Consider the following 22,298-nt stretch of genomic DNA (forward strand, 5'->3'; position numbering starts at 1 on the left):
CTACCCTACTCTCAATCTCAAGGCTTTTTGTCACCAAAATGATTTTCTTGCTGGTATGAGATTAGGAAAGACTTGACAGAGTGCAGCAGGTGGGCACTTAAATATGTCATGAAAGAAAATAATTCATGTCATTTCCTCCTACAGAGCATCGCAACATGCCCCAGGCAGATGCCATGGTGCTGGTGGCCAGAAATTATGAGCGCTACAAGAATGAGTGCCGGGAAAAGGAACGTGAGGAGATTGCCAGACAGGCAGCCAAGATGGCCGATGAAGCCATCCTGCAGGAAAGAGAGAGAGGAGGCCCTGAGGAGGGAGTGCGTGGGGGCCACCCTCCAGCCATCCAGAGCCTCATTAACCTGCTGGCAGACAACAGGTACCTCACTGCTGAAGAGACTGACAAGATCATCAACTACCTGCGAGAGCGGAAGGAGCGGCTAATGAGGAGCAGCACCGACTCTCTGCCTGGTGAGCTACGTGGCAGGGCCGAGGTGAAGTTCTGACTCTGCATTTCTCTAATCCCCAGGCTCTGTTGGGAGGGTGTCAGGCCCAGGGCTCTTTGGAGTGGGTAAGGGAAATAAGTCCATCCCTTGGGCCATCCATGCCGATATAATGTTAATAATAACTTTATATTTGGGTACTGAATGCTGATCCCTGTAGTTAATGTGGTGGATTGACTAGTATTGCTGGCTCCCAGGATGGATGCCCTTTTGTTTTTTTAGCAGTTCTCTAGGGGAACTAGCCTATTGTTTTCTGTAAACAGCACATATCATGAAGCGGCCTCTTTGGAAAATTGATGTTATAGTCTGTGTACTGTATGATTGATGTGACTCAGTGATTGTTGTTCTTCCTTTGGCTGCTAGGCCTCCTGCCCTTGGGGGGTACTTTGAACCAGATACCTCCCTCTTCTGTCTTCCAGGCCCGATTTCCCGCCAACCACTCGGGGCGACCTCGGGTGCCTCGCTGAAGACACAGCCAAGCTCCCAACCGCTCCAGAGCGGCCAAGTGCTCCCCTCTGCTACACCCACTCCATCTGCACCCCCCACCTCCCAGCAAGAGCTTCAGGCCAAAATCCTCAGCCTCTTCAATAGTGGCACGGTGACGGCCAATAGCAGCTCTGCATCCCCCTCGGTTGCTGCCGGAAACACCCCAAACCAGAATTTTTCCACAGCACCAAACAGCCAGCCTCAACAAAGATCACAGGCCTCTGGCAATCAGCCTCCAAGCATTTTGGGACAGGGAGGATCTGCTCAGAACATGGGCCCCAGACCTGGGGCTCCTTCCCAGGGGCTTTTTGGCCAGCCTTCCAGTCGCCTGGCACCTGCTAGCAACATGGCTAGCCAGAGGCCCGTGTCTTCCACAGGTATCAACTTTGACAATCCAAGTGTACAGAAGGCTCTGGATACCCTGATCCAGAGTGGCCCTGCTCTCTCCCACCTGGTTAGCCAGACCACAGCACAGATGGGGCAGCCACAGGCCCCCATGGGATCTTACCAGAGGCATTACTGAGGCTAAATCTTTCAACTCTTCCCAGTCCCTTCATCCCCTGGCCGCCTCCTACTTACTGTGTTCTAAATAGAGCTGTTTGGAGGATGTTTTCTGCGCTCCCAGGCCGGCATCGAGTGTCATCAGTTTCTACCACCTGCTCTCTCTTCTGCCCAAGGCTGTGTTGCTTATTCCTTACAAAGTTTATACTGCATTTGGGGCTGTATCTTTTTTTTGTTTTGTTTTTTGTAGAAAATAAATATCTCCAGGGTCACTGGGGCAGTACAGGTGTCTGGGCTTATATTTGATGGGGTTTCTCCAGTCCCTGTGTCTACTGGATTTGGAGCCAGGCCCAGCTAGCCAAGTATGGAATGGCATTTGTCATGTCAGTAGGCAGCACCTTTGTTCATTGTGAACCTACCAAGACTTTCCAGCTTCATACACATTGACCAGAGCTCAAGCTCCTGCCTGCAACTTCTGCCTAGAGTTGAAGAAAAGCAAACTGGCCTTGGCAGGCACAGTGTCATCATACCCTCACCCCACAGGTTTGGGGTCTGCTTGAGGATTCATAAATCAGCCACTCTGGATTGTTGAGGAATGGCCATGGCAGCCACAGAAAAAAGAATTTTTTTCTCTGAGCCAAGGTTGTTTTTTGTTTTTTTCTCTTTTCTTTTTTGTTTTCATTTCATTGGAAGATCTCCAATGAACTGAACAGCTCCAGTCAGCAGCAGTTACCAAACTGTGAATCTGGGCCCCACCACTCTTCCCCCTTACCAGTTCTGTCAGCATCCCCCTCTCCAGCGGCACTTCCATGGAGTCGATTCTGAGACTCTGGCCATGAACACCCGTTTCTTCAGTGATTTGTTTTGGGCTTTTGGCTCAAAACCCCAGGCTCTTGTTTTTGTCTAGACTCTTACTCTTTCCTGAGCAGCAGGAGGTAGGGACCACTTTGATGTCAGACTTCTGGTAGCTGGACATGTTCTCGAGATAGGCGGCTGTTCATGACTTTTGCACCAGAATGAAATTGTTAGAGGGAGGGCTTCTGGCTGTGGTTCTAAATGGAGCCCCAGGAAACTGCCCTCCCCCCAGGGTTTATGCTCAGTAGAGCCCTGTGGATCAATCTCGAGGTCCTGTAGCAGGGGTGAGGGAGAGCAGCGACTTCAGCTGAGTCCCTGCCAGTGGTTAAGCAAGCAATGGTTTCAAAATTCAAGGTCCCCAAATGGCAGCATTTTATGTTCTGACCTGTTTGTGTTATATAGTGGTTTTTTGTTTTTTCCTCTTTGGAACTCTTGTGTTGTTAATAAAATGAAATGATTACTTTTTAATTAAAATGAAAAAAGTAAAAGCTATGTTCATCTTTCTTGGATGTGAATATGCTCTTTGCAGGATGCTTTCCCCAAGTCAGAGGTGAGGGCTCCTGTCTCGAGGACTCTTGTCTTTCCCCTCTTGTCCTCGGCATATGATCCAGCCTCGAACCTCTTTGAACCCTGCCTTCTCTTCATAGGTGGCTCACCTAGTTAGAGGCTTTAATTAAACAGTCCAGAGCAAAACCCTATTGGCTAATTACAAGGCTGTGTTCAACATCCTGCTTCTGGTAGACATTCATTGTGTCAGCAGCCTTGTCCTCTTATTTTAGGAAAGGAAAACAGGATGTGATGAGGCCATTTGTGGTTGGTGGCCTTTGGTCGGGGGGCACTTCCTGTTTGCACTTTGTCTTAGTTGCCACACTCTGTTCTACTCTGTTCTACCCATTGTGCAAGGAGTTGGCAGAATTCATAGAACCTGAAGGAGCCTTGAAGAGCATTTAATAGCTTGGGTTGGGTGTGGTGAAGTGGGTGGCATAGGCCTCCGGTGGGTTAGGGACCAATGTGCTGAGAGCACTGAGCATCACCAGTAAGTGCTTACTGCCTCCTGGGGGATATCAGTGCAGCCTGACATCTATACTTAGAAAGTGCTCACTACCTCCTAGAAGATGCCAGTGTGGCCTGACACCTAGTAAGTGCCTGCCAGTCTCTTAGGAGATGATGTTAGTGCAGCCCTCCAGGCCAGGGCCCCAAAGCTATCGGTAGATAAATTAGATCACCAGACCTGGACCATTAGCCCATCTTTTCTGTCAGTGGGGGTCAGTGTTTCTGATTTAAGAGTGTGGGGTCCTCCTGAGGGCCCCCTGGAGTGTCTAAACAGCACATCTCAGGCCATGAAGGGTATAATAAAATTATTTTTATTGCATTTTGTGCAGACGGGAGTCTAAAAAAGTAATACAGTAAAAGCCATAAAGCATTAAGTGGGAGCATTCAACAAGAAAGGAAAGAACCAACCTCTCCCTTTCATATTGGCACGAAGAACACAAGATCAATACTGAGGCAGGATGCGGAATACTGAACACTTACACTAAAAATTAAAGGCAGGCCTAATAATAATAGTAATAATAGTAATAAATACTCTTGATTTGGTTTGCAACCTCTCCTATTTACAAGGGTTTTCAACTTCATTGCATTGCCCTGCACATAGATCGTCTAAAACAAAAGCAACACTAGTTATCACTACAAGGCTATTGAAATATTGCACTCAGAATAAAAGTCACTTGAATGGACATGAAACATCTAACTACAGTGATTATAAAGATAATTTGATGAATGACTTGTGATAACATTCATAACAAATATTGCACATGTAGCACAGAAAACTTGGGTTTTTGTTGTGGGATGTCTGTCTCATCAACGGAAACTTTGCTCTTGCCAACCAGACAATCTGGGCCCAGATAGTGCAACTTTGGTTCCCTAATTGATGTTGATACAGCCCCCTTCTGCACAGCCCACCATGTCAGCTCCGAAATATTCAGGCCCCCAGAAGGCAGGACCTGGCTGTGGTTCTCAGAGGGAGGTCTACTGAAGGATGCAGGGGGCTGGTGTCTAACACCTCCAGCTTCCTGATTACCTGAAAGAATCTATCCAGTCCCCTGATCGAATCTCAGAGGGCACTTGGTGTAACCGGCAGACCTCCAAACCTAACCCCAGCCACACCGGACCCTGTCTGGGTGGCGCCAGCTCCAGCTCTGCCTTGGGCTCAAAGGAAAAGAGGTGGTGAGGTCAGGAGTACTCAGTGGCCCCAGCTCTGGGAGGTGGGGGAGATGTCTATCTAGGTGCGCAGGTCAGGGCCCTGGGGCTGGAGGTACTGTACCCAGTCCCAGATGGTGCTGGAACGAGCATGCAGTGCCTGATCCCCTTAGAAACGTGCCCTAGGGGAAGGGAACCCGGCCACCGCGCCTTCTCTAAGGACAGAGCAAGCCTCAGACCAGGCTGGTGGAGCGGAAGCGCCAAGGACGAGTTGGGGAAGCCAAAGGCCCTGGGTCCTAGTTAGAGGAGAGCAGACAGGCGCTAAGGATAAAGCGCGTGCGACTCCAGCCCTCCCTCAGGCCCAGGTCCCCGGGAGACGGAGCTAGAGGCCGCTGCTAAGCAGCGAGGCCCGGCCCCAGGGCACGGAAAAGGCGGCTGGGTCCCCCAGGCGAGGCAGGAGCTGCCAGATGGGGACGGGGGAGGGAACATCACGGGCGGCTCTGGGGCCTCCCAGTGGGTCCGGCCCCTAAACCAGAATCGGTCCCCTCCTCCCTCACCTGTCCCAGGGAGGAAACTCCGGGGAGGGGGCGCCCTCCAGCTCCACAATTTCAGTCTTTGGCGAGGAGCCATGGGATACGGGGAGCAGGCGACAAGCCAACTGAGGAGAGACGCCTGCTCCCCAGCGAAGGCACGGGGCGGGGCTTCCTCGGTGGGGCGCGGGCCTCTTTGTTTCTTCCCCTTGAGGAGCGCCCCTCCCCTGTCCTGGCCCCAACTTGCATAAGAGCCGATGAGAAGAGGTTGCGTCTCTGCAGCCGCAGTGGAAGCTCACATCCGCTGGGAGGCGAATCCAGGAAAAGTTGGACCCTTGTCTCACCTCATCTCCGAAAAGGACTGGAGGGGAGGATGGGAAGCCAAGGGTGCGCGGAAAGGGCGAAGAGGAGAGAGCGGGACGGAGGTGTCGAGGGAACGAGACCACCACGACACCCGCCTGGGCCTAAAGCACTTTCGCTCTCTAACTTGAACGTCAAGGAAAACTCAGCTTCCCGAGGCCTCTGTCTCCCCGCAGTGCCCCCAGCGGGAGAGCTCGACTGCGGCGAGAAGTCTGTTGCGCTTCTAGTCACATAAATATGGGGACGTTAAAAATACACGCGATGTCTCCTGTACACTATGTATAGGCTCGGCCGCCCGCGCCCCACGGCTCGGCGAGAAGGGGCGGCGGAGACAGCGAGCGCGGCCTTCCCACCCCGCGTGCCTCCGGGCCGCCGGGAGTCAGGGAGCAGCGCCGGAGGAGCGCAGAGCGAGGACCGCGGCGGGCGTGAGAAGGGGAGGAATGGGCCGCATGGAATACCTGGGGGTCCCCAAGGCCCCAGCTCCTCTCTTTTCCGCGCCTTCTCCCAACCTTTATTGCAGCGTCTCCTCCGGCGAGACGAGGCCGGGCTCAGAAAAAGGGCAGCGCAGACCCACGGGCCAACCGGGCACTGAGGAGCTCTGGTCTCCGCGCGGCGGGGCGCCCTCTCCGAGTCAGCCCCGACAGGCGTGGCCTCCGGGCCTCAGGCAGCGGGGTAAGGGGCCAGGACACGGGCACAGGGTCTGTATGTAAACGGTGACAGCGGCGGGGGGCGCGGCGAGGGCTCCGGAGCCGCGGGCCGGGCGCGCTCGGGCCCGAGTGGCAGGTCCTGGCTCTCAGGAGTAGATGGTGATGACCTCGCGGCCGCCGCCGCGGACCAGCATCACCCGGTCCAGGTGCTCTGTGAGGACCTCGAGGAATTCCATGTCTGAAAGCCGGTCAAGGAGAAAGACAAGGTCTCCTTCCCTCCCGACGACATTGGGGTCGCGCTCGGCTGCCACAGGACCTCTCTCGCCCGTGTCCCTGTCCGAGGTGCTGATCCGGAGGCAGGAACAGCTCAGCTCTTCCATCCCAGAGAGAGGACCCAGGTTCCCTGATGTCCACCTCCCTCTTTCCCCCAATTTTAATTCCAGGATACAGTTTTCGTCACCATTGCGGTTGCGGGGAGGCCCAGGCATGTTGAGCAAAACAAGCTTGGCGTCCCGGGATTTCTTCACGATGACCTCGTTCAGCCGCACCGCCGTGTGCATGCGCCGCACATTGGACTGGTTCCTGCGGCAGGAAGGAGGAGTGGAGACCGCGTGAGCCGAGGGTAGAGAAGATTGGAGCCAGTCGCCCTTCCAGCCCGAACTGGGCTGCTGGGGACTGGTTCTTGCAAGCCCAGGACCACCAATCCTAAACCTCTCCAGGCTGGGCTATTCAGAGATCCCAGAGGTCGTGGCACCAATTAGGGGTTCACAATAGAGTGAGAAGGGTAGGGACCCTGGCCATCCTAGGAGAGAGAATGAAAAAATGCTGAAGCACTTACAAGTTCTCCCACTCCCTTCAGGAAACACAAGAGATGCAAAGAGAGAAAGAAAAAGAGCAGAGTCAGAAAAAGAGGAAGACACTTGGGGGCTGGGGCCATGGTCACCTGCCCTGAGTCCTGCTCTGCCAGCCCCCACACCATTCACCTTTCTGCTGCCTGCAACTGGGAATTCTGAGCCTTAGCAACGGGGCCCAACCCCCTAAGTCCTCAGATGGGGAAACCAAGACAATGTCTGAACTGGGTCTGCAGGCTGACAGAGCAGGATGCCTTCTGTTCTCTTGCTCTGCCATGGGGAGCAAGACCCTTTAGCTCCTCCCATCCCCCAGCCCTTAGCCCCCAGGCCCGTACGGCTTCATGCTGAAGAAGTCCTTGATGCCCTCAGAGGAGACAGGACTGGGGCCCTTATTCTTCTCTGCCACCGACTTGTCCTTGGTCCAGGTGAGATGCACCTTCTCAGGATCTGTCTCCCCTTCCCCCTCAGGCTCCTCGCCTGGGGATGGAGAGCTGCTGGGGCAGCTGGGAGCACTCTGATCGTGGATCAGCTGCACCTGAGGGATGAATGAAGAGATGGCAGGTGAGTCCTTTGGAGGCCAAGTGCTGTGCTCCCACTGGTTGGAGCCAAACCACCCCAGCTGCACACCTCCTCCTCTGGCTTCTCTTCGCTGTCACCAGCTGTCTCTTCTGGGACGTTCAGGCGGAGCCGCGTGTTGGCTGGATTCTTTCTCCGGATTGAGCCTCGTGACTCATCTGTGATACTCTGGATCTAGGGAGTGACACAGGTTGGTGCCAGCTCTGCTGGGAGTCACCACCCATGCCCTGCAAAGAGCTATCACTAGAGGTGATGTTCAGCCAGGATGCACTTTCTGGAACTGTACCAGTTGTTAAAATATTGCTATGATTTGAGACCAAATAGCTACTGCACCACTGATCTGCCTGCCCCACCTCCTCTCCAGAACCCCAGACCTCCCCAACATCTGGCAACAAAAGGGTTAACCTTGGCACAGCAATGCTCTGTCCTAGCACTATGGCCCAATGTCAGTCCTGGCAGTCCACTGGTCAGTGGCCATGCCATGTTTTACCATTTTTACTATCTCCCTTGGATAACACTCAGCCTTGGAGGACCCATCCTTCCCAGCTCAAAGTAGTACCCATCACTCATTCCCCTGAGAATCCATCAACTACATTCTGATAAATACATTACCCACCCTGGGAGACTCATAACCCATGGTTCTATTACCTTCACATGTAGGATTGCCACCCATTCCCTGGGCAACTTATCACCCACCTCCAGGAGCCCTTCTGTCCCCAGCTGGGGTAGCACCACTCATTTTCCCAAGGACTCCACTCCCTTGGGTGGGTCTTTCATCCATACTCTGGTGGTTCTACATCACCCACACCTAGAAGATCTTACACCCACACTCTGTGGGGGGCTCATCACCATTACCCCTGAGATCCCATCAGTCACACCCTAGGGGATTTGCCCCTAACTCCCACACATCAGTTATATCCCTAAACACCCATCTGTTACCCACTCTCTGAGGGTCTCTACATGAGCCCTGTCCCTCACACTGGCAGCCCACACCCCTGAGGACTCATCATCCATATGTATTTAGCATCCACTCTTCTCTCTCAGGCCCCATAAGTCACATACAGAGCAGATCTGTCACCCATGCCAAAGTCCCTCTGCCGCCTGGCTGGGAGGTTGGCAGTGAAGCTGCAGTGTGTACTCCTGCTGTCTGGGAGATCAGCGTCAGGAGATGTAGTTGGGGGAATCAGGGAGATGAGGGTGAAGTTGAAATGCCAGGAGTGTCAGCCCTGAGCCATCCTAAACCTGAGACCCAGAACTGGCAGCAATTTGAGGCTCTCAGGGGCCAGCCAGGGCAACCTCACCTCCCGCTCCCGCTCGTTCTTGGTTAAATGCATCTGTTTGAGGATCTGGGAGCGCTGCTCCATCACCAACGTCTTCTCATAGGTGTAAGCTGAGATGTCGCTTTCATGCTGTGGACAGACAGAGGTTGGGGTTGGGGGGTCGGAAGAGGGACACAGAGGAAAGCATGAGGTCTGAGCCCAGGTGAAAGGCCAAGGGCAGGAAGGAAGACCCCCTTCCTTCTGGCAGCCTAGGGCTTCCCTACCCAATCATTAATTTTATCAAGGGTTGTAGGAGGCAAGGATGGAGCAGAGAGGGCAATGCTCTTGCAAGGCAGGCAGCTCATTCCCTCCTCAGCCCAGCACAGGACCAGGCATGTGAATGGATGAACTAATGAATGAGTGGATTAATTAATCACCTGGGTGAATGGAGAAGGGAAAGAAGAAAAGGAACAAAGCAATGAATGAATACATGCAAGAATGAATGGGAGAATAAGTGAATGAATACTTCAATGAATACATAGGTAGATTAATGAATATACAGAGGGATGGGTGGATGGACACTTGAATTGAGAGGATGGTTGGACAAGAAGTTCTACAGGATAATCACCAGGGGCACAGGCTCTAGAGTCATCCTGTCTGGGTTTGAATCCTGCCTCTGCCATGTACTGTGTGTTATTGGGCAAATTACAGTCACATGCCAAATAACACCATTGTACGTGCGCCAATGGCATAGTGCACATAAAGCATATAAAATGGTTTTCCCGTAAGATTACTGTATTTTTGCTGTAATTTTTCTATGTTTAGATTTTTTTTTTTTTTTTTTTTTTTTTTTTTTTTTTTGAGACGGAGTCTCACTCTGTCACCCAGGCTGGAGTGCAGTGGTGCAATCTTGGCTCACTGCAAGCTCCGCCTCCTGGGTTCACGCCATTCTCCTACCTCAGCCTCCCAAGTAGCTGGGACTACAGGCGCCCACCACCATGCCCGGCTAATATTTTTTGTATTTTTTAGTAGAGACGGGGTTTCACCATGTTAGCCAGGATGGTCTCGATCTCCTGATCTCGTGATCCTCCCATCTCGGCCTCCCAAAGTGCTGGGATTACAGACGTGAGCCACTGCGCCTGGCTTTAGATTTGTTTAGACATACAAATACTTCTCACTGTGTTGCCATTGCCTGCAGTACTCAGTACAGTAACATGCTGTATAGGTTTGTAGCCTAAGAGCACTAAGCCTATGTGTGTAGTAGGCTGTACCATCTAGGTGTGTGTAGGTATACTCTATGATGTTCACACAACAAAATCACCTCACAACACATTTCTCAAAACATATCCCTGTTGTTAAGCAATGAATGCATAACTGTACTTCTCTGCATTTCATCTTCCTAATCTGTAACATGGAAATGCTGATAATTGTATCTATCTCATTGGTTATTGTTGGAATCGATATACATATAAAGTGCATAGAACAGTGCCTGGCATATAATAAGCACTAGACATGGCTATTTTTATAGAGAAGAGAGAGATGGCTGAATATGTGAGAGGCTAAGAGGCGGAGCAGGGGGAAGGGATCTAGCATCATAAGCTGATGGGTGTTAGAGTTGCCCTACTTGGTGCTGGGGCCAAGAGGAAAGAGGGCCAGGTGGAACCCCAGTGGTGTCTCCAGGAGACTCACCATCTCCACCACCTCAACCTCCGCAGTGATGCGTAAATGGTACAGAAATGTGGTCAGATCCTTCTTCATCTGGATGCTATTGTCGTCCATCTGGGCCACAGTGAAGATACGCATCTTGCACTTTCGCCAGACCTGCAGGTGGTGAAGGGGATTCAGAAAGGTCCAGCCCAGATGTGATGAGGAGATCCAGGGCCAGACCCCATCCCCTTACCCTTCCCCTCTTCCCACCCACTCCTCACACATACACGCAGACCCCAAATCCTCTGTCTTGAGGGCCACTCTCTACAAAATCTTCCCTGCTTAGGTCTGAGGGTTCCCTGTTAAAGAAAGCATCACTGGCTTGGGCTAAGCATTGCTCTCCTTGCAGCAGTGCACCTGCAAGAGGAGAAACCATCAGTTCCTAACATCTCAGAATGAAGGAGGTCAGCGGATCCCATTCCCAGGAGTTTACAGGGGAGGAAGGACACGGAAGCTGACCCTGACCAGAGCCCATGAGTCTGACCTGCGGTTGTGCACATATGCACACAAATGCATACATGCATACACACACTCACACATGCATACACTCACACACACAACTCACCTTGTGGTGCCGCAGCAGGAAGGGCAGCAGCATGAGCATGCCCCCATCGTGCACAATCCACCAAACGTCGATGCTGCCCTCAGAGAAGCGCTCAGGGTTCCCGGGAAACATGGAAACATTCTTGGTGACCAGCAGGGCTAAGTGGCCAGCTGTGGTTTCTCGGACCAGCTCTGAGGGAGGCCGAGGAGAGGTCCAGAGGGGGAAACAGTGACTCCGGTTCTCCCAACACCCAGCAGCAGCCACAAGGGCTCCTGGCACCCAGCACTCTGCCCCACTCCACGTGGCCTTGGCCATGGGCTGAGTGGTCAGAAAACCAGCATCGCTTAGGCCCCATCACATATTTATTGTTTAGATCTGGGAAAGTCTCTCAACCTCTCTGGGCCTCAGTTTCCCCACCTGTCAAATGGCAATAACATCACCTACCCTTTCTGATTACTAAGAATCCATCATGTATGACCTCACTGAATCCTCCCAACACCTTGTAACTGTGATCTACCTCTAAAGGAGACAGAATAGCTTTTAGCTAACAGTGTAGCCTCTGGGCTGGTTCAAAACCTGGCTTTCCCATTTTGTGACTTGGAGCAAATTTCTTTTTCCTTTATTCTGTGGTTTGTCATGTTGCCCAGCTCAAACTCCTGAGCTCAAGCGATCCACCTGCCTTGGCTTCCCAAAGTGCTGGGATTACCGGCGTGAGCCACTGAACCCTGCAGAAGCAAACTTCTTAATCTCTCTGTGCCTCAGTTTCACACCAAAAAAGATGGAGATAACAATGCCGAGCCCTCCTAGGACTAATGAGAGAATTAGAGAAAGCCTCAACTTGCTGGCACACAGAGCTCATTCTAGAAACATTAGTTATTATATATACTATTACCTACTATTACCAAGAAATCTGATCTCAGAGGGAGTAAGTCACGTGTGCACAGTCACACAACTAGGAAGGACCAGAGCTGAGACGTGGGCCCAGCCTCTGTGACTTCAGAGCTGTAACTCTTCCCACTGCCCTGCACTGTGTTCCTCCCAGGGCCTGTAAGCGCTGCAGGAGCCAAGACTGTCTCGTTCACAGCGGAGTCCCCAGCGCCCAGCACAGTGGCTGGCACGTGGCCAACCTTGACTGCTGTCACCTGCATATGCTGAATCCACACTTGGCATGCAGGGCTTAGGACACCCCTCCGGCCCAAAGGAGTGGAAATCCAGTTCCACCCCTCTACTGCCCCCAGCCCCACCCCTCCTCCGTCCCCAGCCCCACCCCTCCTCCGTCCCCAGCCCCCGACAGCGTTACCAATGAAGTTCCTCCACGTCTGATGATCCTCCTTCTGGCGCCAGTTGCGGGGCCAGCCGACAAGCACAGTGTTGTGCTGCAGCCCCCCGAGGCCCCCGGACTGGATCAGATGGGACACGCCATCACGCAGGTTGGAGGAGATCACTACCTGGCAGAAGCCCTTCACCTTCTCTGCCTCCATCAGGCGCCTGATAGACTAGGGGAGGGGGACCAGACAAGGACCAGCCTCAGGCCTCCCTGGCCCTGGCTGCGCCCACTGTAGCCTCCTTCCCTCCCATCTCTCCCCTCCTTTCATCCCAGTCTTCCTGAAGCTCAGCTCTGATCATGTCAGTCTCTGGCTCCAGAATGGCACATGGCTCCCCATCATCTCTGTGCCCCATTCCTTGTTGATCAATCAAGGTTCTTCATGATCTGACATACACTTTCTGCCACCCTGCCACTGCTCACACAGCCCCCCTGCCCGACATGCTCTCCACCACCACCCTGACACACGCCCCTGCCAAGTTGTACATGATGCCCTGTCAGGCCCAGGTCAAATGTCGCTGTCTTCAGATACCACCCCCATCCAGACCAGAATTAAACTGGGCTTCTCTGCACAGCCAGACAATTTGTTTCAACAATCTTTCTTTTCTTTTTTTTTTTTTTTTTTTGAGACGGAGTCTCGCGCTGTCACCCAGGCTGGAGTGCAGTGGCCGGATCTCAGCTCACTGCAAGCTCCGCCTCCCAGTTCACGCCATTCTCCTGCCTCAGCCTCCCGAGTAGCTGGCACTACAGGCGTCCGCCACCTCGCCCGGCTAGTTTTTTGTATTTTTTTTTTTTAGTAGAGACGGGGTTTCACCATGTTAACCAGGATGGTCTCGATCTCCTGACCTCGTGATCCGCCCATCTCGGCCTCCCAAAGTGCTGGGATTACAGGCTTGAGCCACCGCGCCCGGCCAACAATCTTTCTAAGTAGCATAATAAGTATTTTAAGGGCACCCCATTTAAACTGCACTACGAGGGAAATAGTCTTGTTACTCTCATTTTATAGATGAGGAAACTGAGGCTTGGAGAAATGAAGACTTGTTTAAGGATACACAGCTAATTTTACTGTGAGGATTCAAGTTAGGGAAGTCTGACTCCAACCCCCACACTCTTAACCACCACCCCTAAGTCAAAGAGATAGAAGTTCAGTTCCTATCTCTGCCACCTCCTGGCTGTGTGACCTTGGGTGAGTCGCCTAACTTCTGAGTCTTGGTTTTCTTATCGTCAAAAAGGGGTCAGGACACCTACCTTGTTTAGGAATAGGAAGAACCACATGTAATCATGCACATAGGGCTTAGTTAGTATCCTGCCTGAGGAATCGTAAACACAACACATTGTACGACTCTGATGTTATTAACTCTAACAGTATTTATCGACATCCGGTGGGTCTGAGAGCCTTCTGTGTATGCTCTGTCTTCCCCACCAGCCTGTGAGCACCTCGAGGGCTGGGACTTGGTCTTGAACATCTCCATCTCCCCTGTGCCTCGCCCAATGCCTGGCACACTGCACATTCTCAGTCACCGCGTGTTGAATGGAACTGACCAGTCAAGGCCTCCAGCTCTGGGCCCTGATAGATCGGTGTGAACAGCCCAGTGAGGCAGAAGCAGCGACTGTCGCAAGCCATCAGGGGTGCCCCTCCCCATCTCACCTCTGCTGCCTCGGGCCTCTTTTTCTGTCTCCACTGCTAGCCACAGCTCTGATGGGAGAAAGGCCTGACCCTCAGACAAAACCTACTTCCTCTACTATCCCTGGGATCCAATCACCTCTTTGTGTGCTTAAGGCAGACACTGGCCACCACAGCCCACATTGGCTCTGTAGGCTGCTCCGTAAGCGTGGACTAGTGGGTAGAGCCAAGAGAAGGTGACACAGAGCAGGGCCCTGGGTTCAAATCCTGATGTTGCTTCCCGCCAGCTTTGTGACTTTCAGCAAGCACCTTTCCCTCTCTGGGCCTCAGTTAGTTTCTTCCTGTATCAAATGTGGATACTCACCTTGTCAACCCCAAACTGTAGGGATCAAGAGTCCAAAGCTGGGAAATCACCTTGAAAGATTTATACGTTGGCAGGAAGGAGTCCAGAGTAGGAGTTCAAGGAGTCCTAATTTGAATCTTCATTTCCTGTCCTCAGACGTATGACCTGACTTCTCTAAGCCTCAGTTTCCTTATCCATAAAATGGGCCCTTCTGCCTCTGATGGTCTTTCACTCTGTGATTTGAATTCTAAAGAACTCACTCTCTAGGCCCTTAGGCTCTTCCTCTAAGGAAGAGAAAAGAAATGCCTGCACCTCCTTTGATCCTGAAGGTGATGAGGAAGGAAAAGTACAAAAGGATAGACTGTCTTCCTAAGTGTCCTGACCTTTTCCCAAGCCCACCAGGGCCTCTGCTCACCTCTTCTGCCCGCTGGGCCTGGGGATGATTTTCCAGAAAGGTGCCCTCAAGGACAGAGCCCACGATGGTCAGGCCCTTCCCTGCCTTGAGCTGGGAGGTCAATGAGAGCAGCTGGGGGTGCACCACATTCTGGTCTTGGTCCACACGCACCAGCACTAGCAGCTGTGGCCTGAAGAGAGTGCAGAGTCACATGATCCATATACTATATAACCAACCACCCACACACCATACACCCATCACCAGGTCACCTAACCATCTCTCCTCTATAACCATCTGTCCCATCCACCTATACCCCGCACCACCCATCCATCCATCTACCCATCGACCCATCTCTCCATTCACCTCACTCACCTATCTATCCATTCAACCACCCACCCACCTATTTTATCCTTCAGTCATCCACTCATATGCATATTTATTTACTGATACACGCATTATTCACTCAAGTATCCACACATCTACCTACCTATCATCCATTCTTACATCCATCAATTTGCCCTTTTGCCCTCCCACATGTACATACACTTGCCCATCCACCCATCTACGCATCCCTTTCCTTAGTCATTTAGCCATCTTAGTCCTCTAACCACCCATCAACCTCGTAGCATTCTGTAAGCACCTACTCTGGGCTAGACCACGTGCTGAGCATTTGGGAATTCACAGATAAATAATAGAGTCCCAGGTTCTGGGAGCCCAGTTTAGTAGACATTGGCAAAGACAAGTCAATGATGCCCTAACCTAGGTCAGGGTTCCAGGCTCTACTCTTGGCAAGGTGAAACACAGGGAGATGAATGAGGGGTTGGGCATGCAGCACCCAGGGCTAAGAGGTGGGGTGTGAGGATTCCATCTCCAGATCTGCCTTCTGTGACCTGTGAGATCCTCTCTGACCTCCGATTTCCCTTTATTTTATTTTATTTTATTTTATTTTATTATTATTATTTTTTAAGACGGAGTCTCGCTCTGTCGCCCAGGCTGGAGTGCAGCAGTGGCCAGATCTTAGCTCACTGCAAGCTCCGCCTCCCCGGGTTCACGCCATTCTCCTGCCTCAGCCTCCCGAGTAGCTGGGACTACAGGCGCCCGCCACCTCGCCCGGCTAGTTTTTTGTTTTTGTTTTTGGTTTTTTTTTTGTATTTTTTAGTAGAGACGGGGTTTCACCGCGTTAGCCAGGATGGTCTCGATCTCCTGACCTCGTGATCCGCCCATCTCGGCCTCCCAAAGTGCTGGGATTACAGGCTTGAGCCACCGCGCCTGGCCTATTTTATTTTATTTTTGAGACAGCGTCTCACTCTGTCACCCAGACTGGAGTGCAGTGGTACAATCTCAGCTCACTATAACCTCTGCCTCCTGGGTTCAAGCTATTCTGCCTCAGTATCCTGAGTAGCTGGGACTACAGGTGCACGCCATCACGCTTGGCTAATTTTTGTATTTTTAGCACAGACAGGGTCTCGCCATGTTGTCCAGGCTGATCTCGAACTCCTGGCCTCAAGTGATCCACTCACTCACCCTCTTGAGCCTCCCAAAATATTGAGTTACAGGTGGGAGCCACCACGCCCGGCATCCCTGATTTTCACGTGAATAAAATGGAGGAATTGTCATTAATCTAGAGATGCCTAAGAACCCCTGTAACTCTCAAAGGGAACGATTCCACCTGTCTCAGAGCAAATGCTACATGATCTGATGTTTGTCTGTCCCCGTGTGTGTCTTTCTCCATAAAACTGTTAGCTTCCTACATCCCCAGAGACTGGAAGGGGACTTGCCATACATCAGGCACTCATGTTTTATGAACAAATGATGGAAATAATGAAATGAATGCATGGATGGCTGCTCAGGAGGCTAGCATAGTGGGTGGGGTTAGAGGACAAATGTCTGGAACTCAGCTCAGCCTCGGTGTTGCAGGTGGGAAGGAATCAGACAAGGCTGGGCTTTTAGGGCACGACTCAGCAAAACAAACCAAGCAGGATAAGTCAGGCCCTGCTCCCTTCCCCCCATCTCCTGTGCCTTGTACACATGCACACACACACACACTCACGCACACCTGCACCCTCGCCACTTACCTCCAGTTCTTGGTGTGTGGGGGCCCTTCCTCCAGGCGTAAGAGGGCATAGCGAGCTGCACTGAGAGACAGACCTCGGATCCCATCGCCCCACTCCTTTTCTGCCCTGGGAGCCAGGAACGGGGATCACGTGAGGGCAGAAAGCCAGCAGCGGGCAGGGAGAACCATCTACACTGCACTGGCTACCCCAGGGCAGAGTCATCTCTCAGGCTCAGAAAGGACATGCGTATCACTCCTGCCAACAGACTCGCCCAAGCCTTGGCTAAGTTTCCTTGGAAAATCACTTCTAAATCCATTCTCTCACCACTCCTGTCCATTTCTCAAAGGCTCTGCCACCCCCCCATCTTCCAATGTCACCCCATATCACCCTCTCCCACTGCTCCAGCCCCATCCTCTCCCACTCCCTGCTTCATCTCACCCTCACCACCCTAATGCCTCATGACTCCTTCCCTCTCCTTCCCACCACCCCTCAGCCTTCCCCAGCCACCCCAGCCTCCACTCCCCACACTCACCCACGGTACTCAATGTACTTGTAGATGAGTCCAGCAATGAGCATGGCCACCAGTGCATAATACCAGGAGCAGATGAACATGAGGGCCAGGCAGAGGCTCATGCCCAGGAAGGAGAGGGTCCTGGACAAGGTGGAGAGACCCAGCCTCTGAGCCCCAGCAGGGTTGTTGCTGAAGCCGGGGCTTAGACAGCAAGAGGGAGATGGGGCAGGGCATGGGAAAGACCTAGGAGGCAATAGGCCAGTCTAGGGGAGCTCACACCATCATCCCCATGAGAATCAGGGAGCTATGGGACCTTCTGGGTGAAGGAGAAGCCACAGACAGGGCACCACCCAATGCTCTGCCCAACTCCTGACACCCCACACCACCCTGTCCCTGTGCCTCAGACCCTGCCAGACAGGCCTGGCCAGGTGCATTCTGAGGCCAGGGTCCCAGGGGAGTGGAAACAGGTCCTCCCAGGAGAAGGCCACCAGCAAAGCTGGAGCATCCAGACAGGAGTGGGCAGCCCTGGTTCTAGCCCAGTTATGCCACAGTCTTGCTGGGGGACACTGGGCCAGTCCCTTTCCCTCTTTGGGCCTCAGTTTCCTTTTGTAGGACAAGCATGATCATTGCTGCTCTGTCTGCCACCGAGGGCCTATTGTGAGGATGAAGAGCCATAGAGGAAAATGATGAGAGAAACTGCAGCCCCTGTGCAATGAGCATCTGCCATGTACTGTAGTCCTCACAAGAACCCACAGGCAGGTGCAGCTATCATGCCCATTTCACAGCTGAGGAAACTGAGGTTCTGAGAAGCTACATCATCAGCCCAAGGTCTCACAGCTAGGAAGTGCAGAGTCATCATTTGAACTCTGGCCAGCTGACTTCCAGCCTCCTTGCTACATTGTGAGCTATTGGGCATCACGGACAGGAGAGAGATTCCAGCCAAGACCACTTGTGATGCTGCTATGTTATTATTTAGGATTGTTAGGAGACCCTCTCCAGGACCTTCCTCATGTGAGTTGGTCAACAAAAGCTGGAGAAAAAAGGATGTCCTCTTCACGTTTGGGGTCCTTAGACCCAGAGGGGATGGACTGGAGTGAGGTGAGGAGTGGGGTGGAAGTAAGCAAGTGGTTCACTGGAAGTGTGGGGACAGAACACCCACCAATGGTAATATCGAAAGCGTGGCCTCCAGTTGGGTGTCCTCAGCAGCGTCTGCAACGCACAGGCCAGATTCACAAACATGTAGCACATCAGGAAGAACCTGGAACACAGGAAGGCCCAGGGGAGACAGAGATGCAAAGGGAGGCAGAAACAGAAACAGCAGTGTGGGGAGAGAAAGGGGGAAAGGGGACAAGAAGTCAGGAGGTGGCCAGATCATGCTCTGGTGCTTAGCAAGGGGTGTGAAGCCAAATACCCTTACAACACACCCTGATAACACGTGTGGATGAATCTCTCTATAACAAATGATGGGCTTCTATGACCAGTGGGGAACTTCCTGGGGTTGTTAAAGTGTCTGGGTGGGTTGTCATGGGTAACGGCTGCAGGATTCAGATAGAGAAACATCCTGAGCCAGTGGGGAGGGCAAGAAGTCAGGCACGCACATAGACAGGATGGGGGCCACCTCGTCGAGGGATGCAATGAGGATGCCAATCTCGCAGATGCAGGCAGTCAGGAGCAGGGCCCAGGTCGGCTCTCCATTGGCCTTGCCATGGCCAAAGACCTGGGGACAGAGCAATCATCATGGGACTGAGACCTCAAGGACTTCTCAGCCCTCTCCCCTAGTTTTGGGAACCAGTGGAATAGAGGCAGGAATCCTATCACCAATGAGGAGGTAGGGAGAAGATGCATTTCTCTTTCTCAAGGAGAATGCAAATGGATAACAGGCTTTTGCTGCATCTTGCCCACCCTGACATCAGCACCTCAGTGCAATGAAGTTCAAATGATCACTAGAGGGGGAAAGCAGCTCCAGAGAACCAGATGGGAGAGGAGCTGTCAGGAAGCCAGCAAGCTACCACGACCCTGTGCTCCATCAGTCTTTTTTTTTGCAACATGGTGAAAGCTACCCTTTTCTTGCCCTTTGACTGCCTCCCCAAGTCTCCGACCAACCACTGTGCCAAAACAGGGCCATTTATTTTTTCCCCAAGAGCAGACAATGCTCCAAGGGATGCACTGACCATGGGCCAAATCCCAACGAAGACGCACTCATCCTTCTCAGTGCAGTGCAGAGCAGAAGTGGCCCAGGAGGTAGTCTAAGGCTGGTTATGGCCCTGGGTCACTGTGTGGTCTCTCTGGGCAGGGGCCTGGCTGGTCTACTGAGGGTGAGCTGTTCTTCTCCCACACTGACCTGCAGGAAGGGCACGATGCCGTCCCTCGAGATGGCCTGCAGCAGGCGTGGGGCCCCCGTGAGGCTCTGCAGCCCAGCCCCACATGTGGAGAAGAAGGATCCGATGACAATTACCCACGGAGATGGCCAGGCCAGTGTGCCCACCACCAGGTTACCATTCACAGCTTCACCAAACCTGGAATGATATGGACAGAAGATGCCGGGTGAGCAGTGCCACCTGGATTTCCAGGGCAGGTCTCCATACCAACTACAGAACCAACTGTGTGCCTGCCACAGGACTAAGTTCTGTAAGGTGACAGGGAAGGCAGAATCTCAAATGTTCCACTGGTTTTTCCTTAATAAAATAAATCTCTAATTTCCTGATACTGAAAACCAGGCCTCTAGGCCTGGCTCCAGCATAGGTCCCAGCCCCATGTCCCCCACTGCATTCCCTTACAGGAGCCTGGTGGTACCAGTGGAAAGTGACTCTGAGAGGACCCCCTACACCACCCGGCCAGTTGTGTGTGCCTATGCCCTTCAGACATGAGTGCTCCAGGACACCCAGCACTTACAGCTGCAGGCATGCGCACATTTCTCCCTCCACCCTGGCTCCCCATTGCCTGGAATGCCCTTCCTCCAAGCTGCCTAATCTCTGCTCAACCTTGAAAGCAGGAAGGATAAGTGAGATAAAGTGTATAAGACACTTCTAGCCTCCCCTCCTCTGAGAAGACTTCCCTGGGAAGACCCCGAAGGACTGGACTGAAGCCCCCAGGCTTTCCTATATGGCCGCCCCTACTGACCGCACTTAAAGTCTGTTGGCCAGTATAGTCCCACCCAAAAGAGCTCCTTCAGTACAAAAACCATGTGTTATTTATCTGCGCTGCCTCCAGAATCTCAGAGAGACCACAGATAAATACCACTCCTGTCTATGTGACCAATACATGGACATTCAGTAAATGTTAGACACACTATTGAATTAATCCGTCTTAAAGAAAAGGAAAGTATCATTATCCTAAAGTAAATGAGACACCATTCAAGTTTCTCGAACTGGAAAGACAGAAGGAGGATGAAATATAAGAAGAGGACTTTGCAAACAACCCCTGTGGCCTCCCTCCCACAGGCCCCTCACACAGGTCCCAGCACCCCCTGCTGGGTCTGTTTCCCAGAACTCAGCCTTCTATACCCACCCCTCCCCGAGAATAGGATCAACCCCAATTATCTTACTTGTCCCGCAGGACGACCCCCTCAATGCAGGCCCCAAACAGAACAACGGAGCTGATGTCTGCAGTAGAGGATAAAGGAGAATCCCCACAGTTCAGTCCTCCCCATCCCCACCCCTCCTGCACCAGCAGCTAAGGCAGCAACTTCAGCTGCCCTCCCTCTAGTCCTCCCCCGAGGGTGGTCCCAGCGCAGGCGTGCAGGATACAGACAGCAGAGGTGGTGGCGATGGCCAGGATAGTGCCAGTGGGGATTGACTTCTGGGCATCCCTCAGGTCCCCAGAGCGGTTAGAACCAGCCATGATACCTGCAAAACAGAAGTACAGCTAGGACTGAAGCCAGGGCCACAGGGGACCAGACAGATGAGAAAAAAGGGCACCACCCTCAGGGTCAGTGAGCCTGGGATCTAGTCCTAACATACTGGCTTGTGTGAGACCTTGGCCGTGTTACTTGGCTTCTCCTGGCCTTAATTCCCTCATCTCTCCAATGGGAAGTGAAATGTTGGGGTTGCTTACATGGTGGGGTTGTTGGACTAAGAAATTCCCAGCATCATCATCGACTCTCTCCTCCCCATCCACTCCCAGGCAGAGTCTTCCCTCTCTGAGCTCCCCTTCACCTGTGACTGAGGGGAAGTAGATGCCAACCAGCAGGGTGAAGTAGGAGGTCATATCACTGAAGACATAGGGGTGGTCCATGTCAATAGGAGTGCCATCGGCCAGGCCCACCGAGGTCATCCCACTCCTCTCCACAATCACGCCCTTGGTCAGGTAGGAGCTCCAGAGGTTCTCTGTGGGGAGACAGAATGCTCAGGGGGAGGCCAGCCATCAGGGGACCAGAGCTCTGGGACCAGGAGTTGGGAGGGGGCAAAATGTCAGGGGCAAGATCAACCCCATCTCATTCTCCCTGGCCTTAGCTCTATTTCATTTCCACTGACATTTCCTAAGCTCCTGATTTGGGCCAGGCCATGTGCAGAGATTTCACAGACTAATCAGACACAGTCTCTACCATCAAATAGTCCAATCTTGTGGAGTAAATAGGCACATAAAGGCCCATCTCAGATTGAGTCGATGTGTCCCAAATTCATCTCACCATCCACCCACCCCAAACCAGCTCCTTTCCTGCATCCTATATCTCAGTAAATGGCACCATCATCAATTCTGACACCCTGCCCTACACTGCTCCCTCTCCCCTTCCCCAACTTCAATACCACCTCCAACTTCTGTCCTTTAACCCCTCCTTAATAATTCTTAAATACGCCCCTTCTCTCCATTCCAAGGTCTCTCCACCGTGGCACTAGTGACCTTTCCAGCCAGATAATTCTTTGCTGTGGGGGACTGCCCTATAGCATTGTAGGATGCTTAGCAGCATCTGGCCTCTACCTACTAGATGCCAGGTACACCCTCCAGTTTTGACAACCAAAAATGTCTGCAGACACAGCCAAATGTTTCCCGGGTGACAAAACAACCCTGGTTGAGAAGCACTGCAGTAATGCCCACAG

At 52.5% G+C, this 22,298-nt stretch overlaps 2 protein-coding genes across 6 annotated transcripts in view; one reads left to right on the forward strand and one right to left on the reverse strand.

The window, feature by feature from the left end:
* Positions 1-2,831, forward strand: part of LOC105496471 (nuclear receptor coactivator 5) — a 30,027-nt gene extending 27,196 nt beyond the window's left edge. For 2 of the 4 annotated variants that reach the window (XM_011766925.2, XM_011766926.3), the window contains 2 exons: positions 145-465; positions 917-2,831. In XM_011766925.2, coding sequence (XP_011765227.1) covers positions 145-465; positions 917-1,506 — 911 coding nt within the window. In that variant the 3' untranslated portion in view covers positions 1,507-2,831. Of the gene's footprint in view, positions 1-144; positions 489-916 lie in introns of all 4 variants that reach the window. The other 2 variants (XM_024797497.2, XM_071079207.1) reach the window with 1 other exon arrangement.
* An 851-nt stretch (positions 2,832-3,682) lies between these two features.
* The window catches only part of LOC105496467 (solute carrier family 12 member 5), a 39,606-nt gene continuing 20,990 nt past the window's right edge, over positions 3,683-22,298 (reverse strand). For both annotated transcript variants that reach the window (XM_011766919.3, XM_011766920.3), the window contains exons 9-26: positions 21,417-21,587; positions 21,009-21,107; positions 20,807-20,864; positions 19,604-19,778; positions 18,861-18,979; positions 18,422-18,520; positions 17,284-17,403; positions 16,773-16,877; positions 14,719-14,887; positions 12,313-12,508; positions 11,034-11,203; positions 10,451-10,582; positions 8,804-8,911; positions 7,554-7,676; positions 7,262-7,461; positions 6,914-6,928; positions 6,524-6,657; positions 3,683-6,313 (exon numbers count right to left, since the gene is read on the reverse strand). In XM_011766919.3, the coding sequence (XP_011765221.1) occupies positions 6,222-6,313; positions 6,524-6,657; positions 6,914-6,928; positions 7,262-7,461; positions 7,554-7,676; positions 8,804-8,911; positions 10,451-10,582; positions 11,034-11,203; positions 12,313-12,508; positions 14,719-14,887; positions 16,773-16,877; positions 17,284-17,403; positions 18,422-18,520; positions 18,861-18,979; positions 19,604-19,778; positions 20,807-20,864; positions 21,009-21,107; positions 21,417-21,587 (2,285 nt within the window). In that variant the 3' untranslated portion in view covers positions 3,683-6,221. The remainder of the gene's footprint in view (positions 6,314-6,523; positions 6,658-6,913; positions 6,929-7,261; positions 7,462-7,553; positions 7,677-8,803; positions 8,912-10,450; positions 10,583-11,033; positions 11,204-12,312; positions 12,509-14,718; positions 14,888-16,772; positions 16,878-17,283; positions 17,404-18,421; positions 18,521-18,860; positions 18,980-19,603; positions 19,779-20,806; positions 20,865-21,008; positions 21,108-21,416; positions 21,588-22,298) is intronic.

This window comes from Macaca nemestrina, chromosome 15, assembly GCF_043159975.1.
Source record: "Macaca nemestrina isolate mMacNem1 chromosome 15, mMacNem.hap1, whole genome shotgun sequence".
Lineage (NCBI taxonomy): Eukaryota > Metazoa > Chordata > Mammalia > Primates > Cercopithecidae > Macaca > Macaca nemestrina.